Consider the following 16135-nt stretch of genomic DNA (forward strand, 5'->3'; position numbering starts at 1 on the left):
GTTTTTTCCAAACCCAATCCATGCTAGATGTGAAATAAGCAGCTGTTCTTCCTACTGTTGGCTGTTGGCTGTAGCTCGCAGGTGCTGTACTCCAATGTGGCCGCCAGAGGGCACATGACGTCATCCCGGTGAAGATGACGTGAGCCGCTCCCCATTCCTCAGCAGGTGCAGGTGATTGGCACATTGGAAAAATGAACCGTGAACTTCCCCGCTCAGTTCTTTCACCTGCCCGACACTGAAGTTGTCGTCGTTTCCCGCAGTCTGTGTTGTTAGCTGGGTGTGTGCTGAGGTCAAAGACCACTGCTTACTGTGTCACTCCGCGATTGTTAAAATGACTCTTTATTTTATGGAAAGTGGATCATGAGCGAGGAGAAGGAATTTCCCAAACTGTTTCCTTCATTCCTGACGAAGAATGACTTGCTGTGATTGACGGCCGTACCATGGAGATCCAGAAGAGGTTTTCTACGTGTTGGCAGAGTTTTTTGGCGTGTTTTAAAAAACCGAGTCAGTCTGGAGGTGAGAATGGGCGTGAGGGCAAATCTGACACAGTTTTTGAAAACCGCGGCGCTGATAAAAACACAGATTCGGACTTTCGTTCTAAAAGATCTTTACCGCCGCTACCAGCGGACAAAGCAGGAGATTATTACATCGCCCTGTATGATTACTCCGCTCGCACTGAGGAGGACCTGAGCTTCAACACTGGGGACACTTTAGAGGCTCTGGATAAAAGTGCAGGTGAATGGTGGTTTGCCAAAGCCCTCACCGGAGTTTCAGCCTCCAAACAGGGATACATTCCTGCAAATTATGTGGCACCTGTGGAGAGTATTGATGCAGAACCGTAAGTTTTGTTGTTTATGATCACTCGTATGTAGTGTCTTCTGACTTTCATAATACAGCTTCCATATTAAATCCACAATCCCACTCTGTGATTTTGTTTTCCAACCGTACTATTGATTGAAGATTAGATCCTGATACTAAAAAGTGTAACATCATTTAACAAACACCAATATGTCATTTTTATGTGATGTCTCAGAGGTAAGACAGTGTGTCAGCAGGCCGTGTTTTTCTGTATGAAGTGGTGAAGAATGTCTTCACTCTCGGGATAAACTAGTTAATAATTCTGTGACCAGGAAGTCTGAAGTAGAGGTTAATGATTACCAGCAAGGCAGGCTTCAAAACCACAGGATCATAAACAGTGTGTTTAAATGCCTTTGCTGGTATTTCTTGGAGAATTGAGTGTACAGTTTAATGACTGCATCTTTGTGAACAGAGACAGAAACTGGTTTTGCAGTTCAGTTAAGCTACAAGTTGCCAATTCAGTATTCTAGGAAAGGCCGTAACATGTTCAGATGTTATAGAAGGCTGTAACTGGAAAGGTTCCTCTCCAGGCATTATTTTGATAGATAATAAAGGAGGGCTGTTTCGTGTCTGGCAGGTGTTGTGTGTAGCTGAAACTAATAGGAGAAAAGTTCAACCTGTGTTTCTCATTCTCAGCTTACTTGCCATCTCAATGAAACCTGTTTCTGCTCAGCTGTAGTCTGGTTTTTCCTGTTCTGTTTACAAGGATAAATAGTGTTTATCCCCTTGATCCATCTAGGCACCATCTGTGACATAGTTTCACTGAGTCACAAATGTGATGAACATGATATGAGACTATTTACAGAGACTTTGTTTCACAACATGCTGACTCATGCTGCTTATGACATACATATTTGTGGACAAACCTTTAGTGATCAGACTAATGTAATGCCAAAGAGCAGGCCGTAGACCTCAGTGTTTTAGTAAGGGTTAAGACCTGACCTTTTCATATTACTGCTAATGATGAATGTAACAATGGCCATTTCCTAATACATAAATGTGTAATATTTCCATTCATGTGTTTACTCATTTCTTATAGGAGGCTAGACCTAAGTCATTACCAGGTAAAGATTCTGGTCTAAACTTCTAGTGGGATGTCACAGGTTTCTTCAGCCCCTTCTTTTATATGTGTTGTTAGTTTGTGGTAATTGTCCATCTCCAAATACTGGAGCCTGTCTCTGGCTCTCAGCCCCAAGCACCCCTGCTCCTACAGGAGATGTAAATCTTTAAAAATGTGTCATGAATATAGACTCTCACTTTAAAAAATGCTAAATCATCAAACTTAAACAGCTCCCAAAACAATAGTTTAGAATAAATGTTACAGAAAGATGAGGGAGTCATTACTTTGTGTGGGACTATTTTCAGCAGTGGATGAATCCACAGATGAGGCTCTAGTGAGTATTTCCAGCAACAGGACATTGCATATGGGTCAAGATAAACTACAGTGTGTGCGTTTCTGGTAATGAAACAACATGTCGCCCGGTGCAACAGTGTGGCTCATTGATGTCTTTTTGTAACTTTTTGGACAACAATCAAGCTCCATAGCACAGAGGAACGAGATATATCAGGCTTTAGAGACACGCAATACTTGTTAGTAACATACATTCATAGTTGCTTTGGGTTTTTAGGGGATTTTCTGACAAAAGAAAAATGTTGCATATCATCAGACTCTTCATTACATAGATTTTAAAGATGTTTAGTAAAATTTAAGTATACAGTGTTAGTAAGACAATTTACAATCAATCAAATCACCAGTGAATACAATTACTGATTTTGGATTCTGGATTGTGACCAGCTCTGCTTTTTTGTTGATTTATAGATGGTATTTTCCTGAAACCAAAAGACTGGATGCAGAGAAGATGTTGCTGGCTGGAGGGAACCAGCATGGCGCCTTTCTTATCAGAAACTGTGAAAGTCAGAAAGGAGAGCTCTCCCTCTCAGGTGAGCAACAATAAGAACTTAAATTAGCAACATCAGCTTTAAATAAATTCGCCATTGAAACCAAACACTCATTCAAGTGAATCTTCCTCCTTTTGTTCATTTTTAAAATTGAAGACTGTGTACATTAATTTGAACATTAAAACAGGATTATGCCGCTTTTGAAATACAGTAAAGAAAAAAAAAATCATAAGCAATGAAGACACACACTTGTTTAATTTGGCAGCACAATGTACAGGTTTTGATTGACGGTGGTTTATGTCAGCTAATGTGAGTAAGCATTGTAATAGATATAATCTGAATCTGACCTGATATAATGAGATATGTCATAACAGAAAAAAATAATACACACCTTTGCTCATTCAGTACACTCAGGGGTTTTGGTGCTACAGTCTGGGAGCATATCTATATTATGAGGGTCCTAAATTCCCCAGTTCAATATTCTGTTAATACTGTTTGTTCAGGTCAGATTTAATCTGTCTTGAGTTCAAATATTTAATAAATATATATATATATTTTTTAACCCTATAATACAATAACCCTAACCCATTTGATAAGTTCCTTCTAGTGTAGTTGTAGTGTATTGAGAGCCACAATAGTCCATGTCATATCTGGCAAATGTAGAGTTGGGGAGCATTTTTTTAGGGTTCCCAAAAAAAAGTGTAGAGCACACCCATCCAAAAAACTTTAGAGGCAAAAATTAGACAGAAGAACCACACAGTGTGCTAATAGTTCCCATTAATTTTACTAAAGCAGTGTTTCGATCTATAAAAGAGATCTGACAAGAGCTCTTCGTCACGCATTATCAATCGACAACGCCTGAAAGGCTCTCTCTTGTAGATCAAAACATTGCTTTATTAAAGTTACCGGGAACTATTAGCACAGTGAACTCTGGACCCTGGGAACATATGATCCTGGGAGAGCATATATAACTGGGGAACATGGGGCCCTGGGATAGGACTCTTTATGTTCCCATTATGTGCCATATAAATCAGGGGAACATAGAACACTATGAACATAGGAATGACTTCCTACAGCCTCGCTTGTTCTTGTGTGACCACCACTTTAGTGGCTGATGTTTGCTTGTTTGAGCAAACCTAATATAGATATTGATGTTTAACTGGCACTGAATCACTTCTCTAACTTGACTGTGCTTTCCTACTTGTGACACTGTTAGATTACATTTATCGTAGCAACTGGCCACTGTTTGGCAAAAGTTAGTTATATAAACTCCATTTAAAAATCAAAAAATCAAATTTTAGTTGTAAAAGTATCCTTTATGCAAAATCCCTTTGTACAACCTAAAGCACAAAGCTGACTAACATCTTATTACATGAAGTCACGCTGGTTAGTATTCTGCTGCCTGTGTGCTTCTGTGCAACAAAACACACATTTCATCTGTAAGCATTGTTCAGTGATTCATTTGCTCCTTCAACTCACTGAAATGATTGATGGTTTGAAGGTCATCAAGTTAAACAAATAGAGCTCTGTGCTCCCATAAAAGCAGTGAGATAGCTTTATCTCTCTCTCTTCTAATCTGTCTTTTCACTGACCTTGCTCTTTTCATTACCGCTGAATTCTTTCCATGCTCATTCATTAGTTAGTTGATAATCTAGTTCATTTCACAGCCACTAACCTCAGGTTAAGCCTGATCTGAAAGGTACTGAAAAAGACTGATGAAAACAGCTGCTCTTTCATAACACTAAGTTGAATATTCTAATACTATTTAGCAAAAATGTAGTAGATTTTAGTGATAATATTCCTCATGTCCTCATGGCCTGTCCATCACCACATATAAATCAAAATGCAGAAAGTTGTCAAAGTTAAGCAACTTAACTGTGGCTCAGGAGGTAGAGCGGGTCGCCCACTAATCGGAAGGTCAGCGGTTTGATTCCCGGCTCCTCCAGTCCAACATCAGGGCAACGTGCCCAAGGATACTTCGGCACGTTGCCCCTGATGTTTGTAACATCGGTGTGTGAATGTGCTAGAGCGCTTAATAGTAGTGCAAGCGCTGTGTGAATGTGTGTGTGAATAGGTGAATGTGACACGTAGTGTAAAGCGCTTTGAGTGGTCGATACGACTAGAAAAGTGCTATATAAGTACAGTCCATTTACTTTACCAGTCATATTTCTGAATGGACTTTTGTATAGAAACTGAACAAGAAGATTGCACCCTCTGAATTTTCCCACACAGTGATGGGTCAGTTAAAGGTGGGGTAGGCGATTATGGAGAAAGACTGTTGATATTTGAACTCAACTGCAAAACAAATACATACCTCCCTTCAGTGCTCCTTCAGAAGCTCCGCGCCCCAAATTAATTAAACTACAGTGACAAAACAGGACTGTAAGCCTTGTACCTAAGCTAATGAGGAAGGTAATATTAACTGGCATAGTGTTTTGAGTGCAACCAAATGATCTACTATGCTAGCAAACTCGTGTTTCTAGGTTTTTGTGACTGTAGAACCCTTTGCACATGATTCGGACAAATATTGTGATATAATGCAATTAATGAGAACACAAACTGTTGCTACAATTGCTACTGAAAAGCTAACATGCTAAGAGAGGATGCACCAATTTCCCAGAGCCAGCACACCAGCTGCAGACGGTGATACTCACGACCCTCCTGCTACTGTAGTCAAAATCACATCGACAACGTGTCTTGGCAAATTAGAAAGTGAGCTGAATGTCCGTGGGACTAGTAATTAAATGTTAACAGACACTTAAATGTGACACCAGTAGCTGCTTGCTAACTAACCAGTTGGGATAAGCTATCACAACCAATGGCAAATGGGTCAAAACATTACAGACTAACTAGCTCTGTGAAACATAGTAAAACCAGTCTTATCCACCTGTCAAGCAGAAACAGAGCAAGCTCTGCATCTGTCCTCATCACTAATATTAATGTGGCTATTTTATCATGGCTTCAGTCTTGGTCTCTGAATTGTTACACACCTAGTTGTGGAGCATACACCATCATTATGCAGCTGCTGGTAGACATTCCTTCCATGCGCTTGCCTTGACTTCACAGCTGGTCTCTTGTCTGCAGTTCCAGTCAATTCCATGTAAAACTCCACACAGCCTGGCAGTGACAGGAGTAGATTGCTCCTTCTCCTTACCCTGCTAATCCGTAATGGGCACTATCCCTTAGCATGTGCCAGATTTACTGTGTCTTTCTCCCACTGCCCCCTTTCCCCCATCTTCCCTCTTCTCTTCTTTACCCTGCTCTGTGCACACAAGTACCCCCCATTGCTGGTTGGCTTTAATTGACCACAATAAACTTCCACAGTCAACTCCTTTAAACAGCATTCATCAATTTCATAAAAATAACTGATCAAATGACTGTAATGTGAAAGCTGATGCTCATCATGATGAATCCGCAGAGAATCATCAGTGTTTCTACAAAGAATTCAAGCATCATTCAACTCCTTGTTTTGGCCCCACAGCTTTACTGTTTAGGTTCAATCTCACAAATCTCTTCAGCCTCAATTAGTTTGCTTTGATTTGAAACTTAAGGATCAGTGTACCATGAAGAAATCCTACCTACACAGTTCTTGACTCTTGAGTATACACTGCATCTGGAAAGTTTTCAAAACACTTCACTTTTTGTCACATTTTGTTAATTTTTTAAAAATTACTGGAATTTTTTTTTTTTTTTTCATAAGGCTGCAACGTAACAAGTATAAATTTCAAATGCACTATATTACTTAATTCTGACTTGTCTTTCAGTGCTGGACAGTGGGAGGGTGAAGCATTACAAGCTGAAAAAACAGGACAACGGTCACTACTTTGTGTCCAGGACAAAATCCTTTGCAACACTGAAGGAGTTAGTGGAACATTACTCCAAACAGGCTGATGGCCTCTGTGTACGTTTGGGTGAACCATGCAAAAAGGTAAAACACATGATATCGTACATGAACTAAACACAACCTGTTTTTTAAAATTCCATTACTGCCTTGTTAGCATTTATTTATTTTGCTTATTTATGCAGTATAAAGACAAACTGTCATCTCAGTAAACAATGATTCTTCCTGTCCTTGTAGATGGAGGCCCCACAAACTCATGGTCTGTCCTACAACACAGTGGACCAATGGGAGATTGACCGTAACTCCATCAAGCTGTTGAGGAAGCTGGGAGCTGGTCAATTTGGTGAAGTCTTCGAGGGCCTGTGGAATGAAACCACAGCAGTTGCAGTGAAGACTCTCAAACCTGGTACAGAAAATAATCACTGTTATTTGAAAAGCACCAATCCAAAAACACATTAGTATGAAAGCTCATTCTTTAGTTTGAAAACTGTAATTTTGACAAAATAATCTCAACTTAAGTTCCACTTAACTAACTTTTGATAAGATTCTCCCCAAATTTTCTACCACATGTTACAGTCTTCATCTGCAAATAGAGTTTGATCAGTTGAGGAGTTAGTTCAGGTGTCATCACATGTCCTGAGGATGGAGCTTCAGTCATGTGATTGTTGTGGCTGTGCAAGGTGCAATCAAAAAGTTCAGAGGCTACATCTAAAACAAACAAGAACTGTGCCCTGATTTAAATTTGGCTACTAACCCCTTCAAAGTAGTCACTTTGTGCAGTGATAAACCACTATATATATATATATATATATATATATATATATATATATATATATATCAAAGGAAAACAGAATTGGACCTTAAGGTGTTTACAATAGATAGACCATAACACTGGGTGGTCTATCTATTGTAAACATCATCTACTGGAATCTTTGGTTTTTATTCCTTCTGGCTGTGTCATCGGTGCTTTAATTTAAAGTTAAGTAAAATTCTGTCTTGCAGTGGAGTTGCAATTGTAAGGAGGCACAGTTCCTTGTTTGGAAAATGAACTGGCATGGACAGACTAAAACAAAACAAAACAACTAGAATTTTAACACCTGTGAAAGAATTTGTGTTACAGTGAGTGTACAAACACTACACCACATAATATTGTCAAAGCTGTCACTAATCTTCCAATACAATTAGATCTCAAAATCACCGATCAACTTTCCCAGGTACCATGGATCCTGAGGACTTCCTGAGAGAGGCTCAGATCATGAAGAGGCTGCGGCACCCCAAACTGATTCAGCTGTATGCTGTTTGCACCATGGAGGACCCCATCTACATTATCACAGAGCTGATGAAGCACGGCAGCCTGCTGGAGTACCTCCAGAGTAAGACGGCTTTCTTTTCATCTACACGATGGGATTATTAGCTACTGCTACTTTATGACAGGATCACAGTCCAGTGCTACCACTGCTGCAGTTCTTTGCAAACAAGCTCCCCACCTGAGGCAGGACATGGTAAAAAGGAAAGACAACCAGTTTAATTTCATCCCCACCCACACTTATTTCACACTGTAAACTGTATTTGTGTGTAGTCTTATCCAGCAGCTGTTAGAAAACTGATTTTATTTTTAACTTCTGTAAGATATTAATACTTTAGGTCAGATTGGATAGTGTTTAAAAGAAAGATTATGCAGAAGTTAGATCATAAAATGGCTGCAGGAGTCCAGAATTGGTTCATTCTGCTCTGATGTGAAAAGATAAGGACATGTACTAATGTTCACCTAGTTTTATCCTTTGGCATCAAGCCAGCACATAATGACATGCTGAGATCATATTGAGGAAGAGAATGGTTTCACTTGCTTTCATTTACAGCCGATTAGCATGAGTCATCCACTAGTGTGTGTGTGTGTGCGTGCTTGCACCAGTAAAATTCTGATGTGATGTGTTCAAGCTTCTGATCGATACAGTGGCTTCAGGAAGTCTTTAGTCCCCTTTACTTTTTGCTTGCTTGTTTTAACACACAATACACAATAAAGTGTGCAAAAAGTGAAGGGGTCTGAAGCCACTCTACATTACATGTTTAATTTAATTCACAAGTTCCAGTATAAAAACCAGCCGTGGCCCTTCACTACATAGTAAAGCCCCCGAAAGAACAAACTTCTTCATTTTTAAGAGTTATTATCCAGTGATAGTTTTCTGTATACCCATGGGTACATTGTAAAAAAGCTACTGCTAATAGCTAATTCAGCATACTTTGCTAAAATGAAGAGAAAGAGGCAGAGAGGTTAAATACTACTAAGTAATATCTGATCTAAGTTACTGTGCAGTTCCTCCAGGTTAGCCTGGTCCTGGTCAGCTTAGTTTTGAGGATCAACTTCATCTCAACTTAATCAGTGTCATAATCAATGTTGTGGACTGAAAGAAAGTGTTGTTTCCATAGATTTCCTCAGCAGTTCTTCAGTACTGATTAACTCTGAACAGAAGTCAAACTGCAGCATGTGTCATATTGAAGACATTATGACAGACCGTAGGCTGCAATTACTGGCAACTTAAAATGTAGAACCCATATCTGCACAGTATACTTACAGTATGCTTTTCAGTGCTTCAAGGCAAAGATAAATATGTTGGTGTAGCCTTGTAGTGAAAGAAGTATTTTCACCATGGCATGTAGATAAAAGTAATGAAATGCTGCTAAAAGCTCACTTTTGATTTGTTAATGATGAAAGATTTGTTCATTTTGTAACTTTCTATTATATGTAGATTAATTAGATCAATTAATCAAATAGTTCATTGACAGAAAATTAACTAGCACTCTCTTGATGATGTACTCTCTTGATGATGTACTAATCACCATCATCATCATCAGCAAATCTGTCCATAATAAAAATAAGCATCAGCTACAGCAGTACAGAATTTTTTGTTGCCAATTAAGCCTACCTTTCATAAGACACTAAACTAGAGGTATGCTAAAAAGTACAAACTGATTTTCATAGATAAATGCGGCTTTTAAGTGGTGTTACATTATCAAGATTAGCTTCACATGAGTTTGTCATTACTGCCTTAACTATACAGTGTTTTAGTACAGCTCTGCACTGTAGTGGCTTCTGCTAATTTTAAATCCGCAGACAAACAAGATGAGCTTCATCTCAACCCCAAATCCTGGAGGTCCCAGTTTTTACATTTTTGAAAAACAATCTGGCCTGTTTATTCTACTCTAACGTTTAACTATGAAAGATTGTATTTTATGTTATACATTAGCATATGAAAACTTCTTCACCCAAGATCTGGGCAAAACTTTTTACTCATGACAGACTTCTCCCACCCTTTGTCCCAAGATACAAATTTGACAACTAAGACTAGGCTGAACAATTCATTGTTTTAATGATAAGAAAATAATGATATAATTTGCTTAAAACATTGGGTGGAAGATTTTGACTAACCTGTCTGAAAATAATATAATACACGATTTTCTAATCTTAAATCGTTTATCTAGACATGATGCTTGTGAGAGGCAGTCCATTCACAATCACAGCTGTAACTAATAACGTCACAACCATGACGGCTGCATTCCATTTAGCTGTGTTAATTTCAGGGTCATGGTTCTGTGCATGCTCACTCACTGGCTTCCTGGAGTATTTAAAGCTGACACGCACTTCCAGCACTCCATATTAGCTCTTTCATAACTTAGTGTTATGAAAGAGCTAATACCATCATTGATGGTATTAGCTCCACCTGTGCTGTTCCTGCTATGACATGTCATAATGTCTGCTTTGTACGAATCTTTTCAAACCTCAAAATAATACACAGAATACATCTCTATGTAAATGCAGCATGCAACAGCCAAGAGTTACATTTTACAGTTTTGCCAACTCATGCCTTTGACATCCAGAGTTTTCATTCAAATCCGGATCCTCAAATCAGGAGGATGCCAGGTTTCACCACCAGTAGAAAAGTAAATCAATCTTAGGTGTGTAAATGTATGATGCAAACATTTCTTTTGTAGTTTAATGTATCTAGAGTATTGGTTGGATTATAGGTTGGATAATTTCATGCTTTGCTGCATGTCATTCTTGAATCATTGTAGGACCGTGACTCATTATGTGGTTCTACCTTGATTACAGAGGATAAGGGCACCACGCTGCGTATCTCTGATCAGATTGAGATGGCTGCACAGGTGGCATCAGGCATGGCTTTCCTGGAGTTACAGAACTACATCCACCGAGACCTGGCAGCCAGGAACGTCCTGGTGGGGGAGAACAACATCTGCAAAGTCGCCGACTTTGGCCTTGCCAGGGTCTTCATGGTGGGTTTGACTTATATTGACTACTGTATTTTCTATGTAGCAAGTGTCATAGTTTTTTTTTTTTTTTTTTTTGCCTAATCACAAAAATTCAAAATGTGCAGTTTACAAAGGAGGTTCTTTGGTAAATGAACATTTTGATCAACTTGTACAATGAATGCCCTCAATTAAGAGCATGCATTATACAGCCTAATAAAACCTCATTCACATCAGGTGTTTGGTGATGATGAACAGGTATATCAGATATTCCTCTAAAACCCAGCTTGGTCCTGCCTGTCAAGGTGCGTGTCAGCTGAAAGCAGAAAACTGTATTGTGTGTCTTGTTTTGTTACCAGAAAGAGAATGAGAATGTGTATGAAGCCAAAGAAGGCACCAAGTTTCCTGTGAAATGGACCGCGCCGGAGGCCATCCATGACAACAAATTCACTATAAAATCTGATGTTTGGTCCTTTGGAATTTTGCTGTATGAGATCATGACATTTGGCCAGATGCCTTACCCAGGTAACACCTCTATCAACCTTGTCACCTTGTAAATGATCCTCCGAGCATAGATTAAAAAAAAGTAATATAATTAATGTAGCTATCAAAGTCTCAGAACACCTCCATTCTAACAGTTGAATGCAGAAGTCTCTGGTTAGACCTGTGATCATGTCCCTCTGTGGTTGTTCCAGCCATGACGAACTACCAGGTGGTGCAGAAGATTCCCCAGGGCTACAGGATGCCATGCCCTCCCAACTGCCCCAAAGTCATGTATGACATCATGATGGAGTGCTGGAAGGAGAACGAACAGGACCGGCCCACATTTGAGACCCTGCAGTGGAAGCTGGAGGACTTCTTCGACCTGGATGTGACCTCATATGACGATGCGGGCCGTTATTAGCATTAGCACGCTGATCGGGCTGCAAAATGTCGGAGGAAAGGAACAAACTGACATGAATACAAACATGAACGTACACTGACATTTTTTATGATGTAACAGACTAAAATGGAATTCAAAATCCTGCTCACTGCAAATGAAAGAGCTCAAATGTTTGATATGCATGTGATAGAATACTGTGACTTTTATTACAGCAACAGTTGGTTGCGACACTCCTGGTCTTGCTTTGAGTGACAACTGAATGCACTTTGAGACAGGCTGTATGACGGTGTAGCCTAACTCTTAAAGCACACTTGACTGGAAGAGGCTTCTCTCAGCACAGATGGAAAGCTGCCGTCTGTCCATCTCGACAAACCAGTTCTTCTTGCACTCAGCATAGCACGCATTGTTTCCACTGGCTACCTGCTGAGCTATTACCGGAAGGTACCTGAGAGAGGATCTGAGTAATGTTCACTTACTAGCTCAGTCAGTTTTGCTTGGTGTCTTAAAGAGTGAGACTGAGACTGGCAGGTGCTGTTATCTCAGCCCATTCCTGACTGCATACGTACTGTAACTATCAGAGATGATCTTAACAGGCAGCTGTCTTTGGCCCTAGCAGCCAGACAGGCCCACTAAATGTTTATCTCCTCGTTATCAAACTCCTACCACTTTTCTTACATTAAAATGACTTCACTCTAGAATCAAGTCCACGCTCTAATCGAAACTTTTAAACATGTTCTATTCAGGCTATTCACACTATAACGTGCTACAAGAGAGCTAAAAGCAGAAGATGGTGAGGGTCAGGTTTGTATGGAGCCCTGTGGGTGTCATGGGGGGAGAATCACAAAGTCATGCACACAAATGCCTGGAACATAACATTAATGCTGGTAATCACAGTGGACTTAATCTTAATTCTTTTTTATTCACTGGATCTGTTAGAACTGTAGAGCTGCTCTCAGACCTGTGGCAGCAGAGAGCTGACCTAATCAGATGCTTGACATATTTACTTAAGTTGGTAACCAGGTAAATTATCTGATGCTCTGATGATTCTGTATAATATTTTTAGTGTCATGAAGAAAATCCTGTTAATTGTGCATTATAACCATGCCAGTGTTTATATATAATCATACTGTATTTTTAACATAATGATACTTTTATTCGTAACCAAATTAAATGAATTATATTTAGTATGATCTTGGTTGTACTTTTCCATTTGAACTGTTGTTCTTGTATTTTGCCAATATCAAGACCAATCAGAAGAGAGACAACATGGGGATAATGGACAGTATGGATAAATTAGATGTGATGAAGAGTGATTCTAATTCTCAATACAAAAACAAGCAAATAAGTTTGAGTAAGTTTAACAGAAGTCAGCAGGCTGCAGAGCTGTTTCCTCTCATGTCCTCTATCTGTAGAACAATCACCCTGCTGACATCAGTCTGGTGAATCATTTCAACTTATTTACACTTTCAATAAGCTGCCTGTTCCTTGTTACCCTGGTGCCTCCATACCTACCATTGTATTCCCAGTGGACTGGTCCGTTACAATTAACATTTGAACTTAATTAAAATTGACTAGAGGGTCATGAACGACAATCAGACAATATGAGACCACCAACATCAAAAAAAAAAAAAAAAAAAAACAAAAAAACAAAAATGAAAGAAGAAAAAACAGAAAAAATGAAGAGTCAACAAAAAAAAAAAAAAAAAAACCCAGCCCAAAGGTCCTGTCTGATGGTAGGAGAGAGAGAGAGAGACAGAGAGAGAGAACTGATTTCTCCAGTCCTCTGTTATAGCAATCAGGACATGAGTGAATTCAGGTGCGACTCCCAGTCTCCTGACACAACAGCACTGCCTCCTGAAGAGGAAGAGGTGGGAACAACAAAACAGAGAGAAACAGGTCATGGGGTCATCACAGTGGCCAAGCTATGCACCCGCCTCTCCTTCTCTCTGTCTTTCTTGTCATTGGGTCTTTCTGTTTTTCCCAGGACTTTATGTTGATTCAGGTCCTATCAGTGGTCCTATCAGCTGGTGTTTGCTCTGACTTTGTCCATATCTGTTTTCTGTTTAATTCTCTTTTTCACTTCCTCTGCCTTCTTTCTCTTAGAAATTCCTGAATTTGATCCTTTGTGTGTTGCATGTGTAGTCCATTTATTTTATTAGTCTAGAGCATAAAATGAACAAGTAACATTTGATGTCATGATTTGAACATCTACATAAGTTGATGTAACTTCCCCATTTGGCCACACGGTGGTGCTGACACTCCTGTAAACACACGTCCTCCACCTGACAGCCAGAGAAACACAGGGAGCTGTGCCCATGTCTCCCATCTCTCTGTCAGAGAAATGTGAGCCAAATGAAAGCAGAGTTTAGTGGCAGGAAGCTGTAACCAAATAACCAGGAATATTTCTCATGAATGTCTTGGTTGATAACTTGCAGTTGGACATTTGTTAACTGACAATGTGTCACAGATTCATTATTTTCTTCAGAATCAACCAATCTTGGATTTTCATCTAATTTGAGGTGAAACTGCTCTTAGATTACAACCCTGTAATCACACAGATGACATAAAGAGACAGAAGTGAATGTGTCTGCTTGTATAAAGGCTTATATGAATGAGATGTGCTTAATGTCAGATTTACTGAGGGTACCTTTGGACAGTTTCTTTGGGTAAACTGAGACTGTGTGTGTCATATTACTGTTAATGTACAAAATTGTACAGAACTGCTTGAATTCCAGCAGGAAGTGTCCATATGGGCCATCAGAGCTGAAAAAGATGTGTGTCAATGAAAAATGATCTGTTGCTGGTTCTTCTGCAATGCATCCACTAGTGCCTCTTTAGTGATTGTCCAGGAGTGTTTATAGTTGCAGCTGATATGGGAAGGAAAAGGTTTTTAATGAGAAAATTCAGGAAGTTGTATCTGGACGTTTTTTCGTCCTCTTGACACAAAGTAACACAAGTTGGATGTAGAAATGGAACCTTCATTCAGTTTTTGCTTTTTGGTCATTCTGTCACAAATTGTTGGATGGATGAAAACCAAACTGACAAGCTGAGTTGATGACAACTATGTTTATTACTTTAAGTGTCATAAAAAGTAAAAGGCCAGTAAGAACTTTATCAAACCACCTCTTCAACAAGCCTTTAGAAAAGTGATATTTTCAGCTATTCTGTTGTCAGTCTCCTGACATGTTAAACACAACCACAGTGCCCTGGTGACGCTGATAACAAATTATGGCCTTCGTGACGGGGGGATTTATTGCAAGACAGTTGCATTAGACTGCATTCACTGCATTTCATTATGCATTATGCTGATTATACATACAGGATGAAATATCAGTCCGGCCTCTGTCCAGGAAATGTGATTTCAGTGCTCTGCCACTCCCCAGACAGACTTCAGAGCCCTCACCTCTTCCTGCACTCAGACACCTCAGGTGATGGAATGACAGTCTTTTCCTGATGTCAGGTATCTGTTTGTCTTGTTTTCAGCCACTTCTGTATTATCAAGTACAGAGTTGGATATATTCAAGCTTTTGGAAAAATATCTCAATCAGTATCCATAGTTAGAATTATAACTTGGACTTTGACTTGAACACCAGCTTGGAAATTTGAAATTACAAAAAGTCCAACATGACGTGCAAGCTAAATTACAGTTTCTAGTCTGATAGTGTGACAATATAATAAATATGGTGAAGAAACAGGCTAGAATTGTAACATCTCCATCTGGCATTGAATTTTAAAATAGAACAAAGGTGAGACTGCATATGTTGTGCTGGATCAGCAGAAGTGAAAGGGAAATGAAGTGAATAATCATTCAAGCGTCATGTGACCGTACCTCTGGGGAGACGCTGAAACTGGGCTGATCACTGGCTCATTCATGACCTGCTTAGCCACCAGCTGACTAGTTAATCCAGATGAACAGTGTGCAGACATTACAACTTGACATGTCTCACTGTTAATCAGTTAAGTTTTATTTATACACAAAACTAAGAACAAATTGCACACAGAGCATCACAGCATCACAGTTCAGTTACAAATGATTAAAAACATCAGCAGATAGAACCGCTCAAATCTATCTTTGTGCTACTCAATTGATTTGAAGAGGATTTAATGTCCATGTACAGTGTGTGTTTGTTGAGAGAGAATCCTTGTTACTGCACCATTGTTGTAAATGTTGAATTCCTCTACAGAGAATAAAATGCAAACAAAGCTGTGCGAAAATGTTCCTTTCAAGATAAAACACACTCTTTTTCTACATTTGAGTTAAAGTGACCTGCTCTCTCCATTAATGATGGAAGACACTACAGTGTGCTCAACAATAATTCAGGCCCGGCACATACTCAAGCAGCTAACCACGTACAGTACTGTTAGCTCACAAGTTGCTAATCAAGTTGTTC

The 16135-nt window shown here is 39.4% G+C and overlaps 1 protein-coding gene across 1 annotated transcript; it reads left to right on the plus strand.

Annotated features, from left to right (window-relative positions):
• Positions 1-153: 153 nt before the first annotated feature.
• On the plus strand, positions 154-12934 carry frk (fyn-related Src family tyrosine kinase). Its single transcript, XM_018699660.2, has 8 exons — positions 154-838; positions 2678-2799; positions 6522-6685; positions 6836-7004; positions 7813-7971; positions 10707-10888; positions 11221-11386; positions 11557-12934. The coding sequence occupies exons 1-8, from the start codon at positions 441-443 to the stop codon at positions 11763-11765; spliced, it is 1569 nt and encodes a 522-aa protein (XP_018555176.1). The 5' UTR covers positions 154-440; the 3' UTR covers positions 11766-12934.
• Positions 12935-16135: the final 3201 nt, after the last annotated feature.

This window comes from Lates calcarifer, linkage group LG7_1, assembly GCF_001640805.2.
Source record: "Lates calcarifer isolate ASB-BC8 linkage group LG7_1, TLL_Latcal_v3, whole genome shotgun sequence".
Lineage (NCBI taxonomy): Eukaryota > Metazoa > Chordata > Actinopteri > Centropomidae > Lates > Lates calcarifer.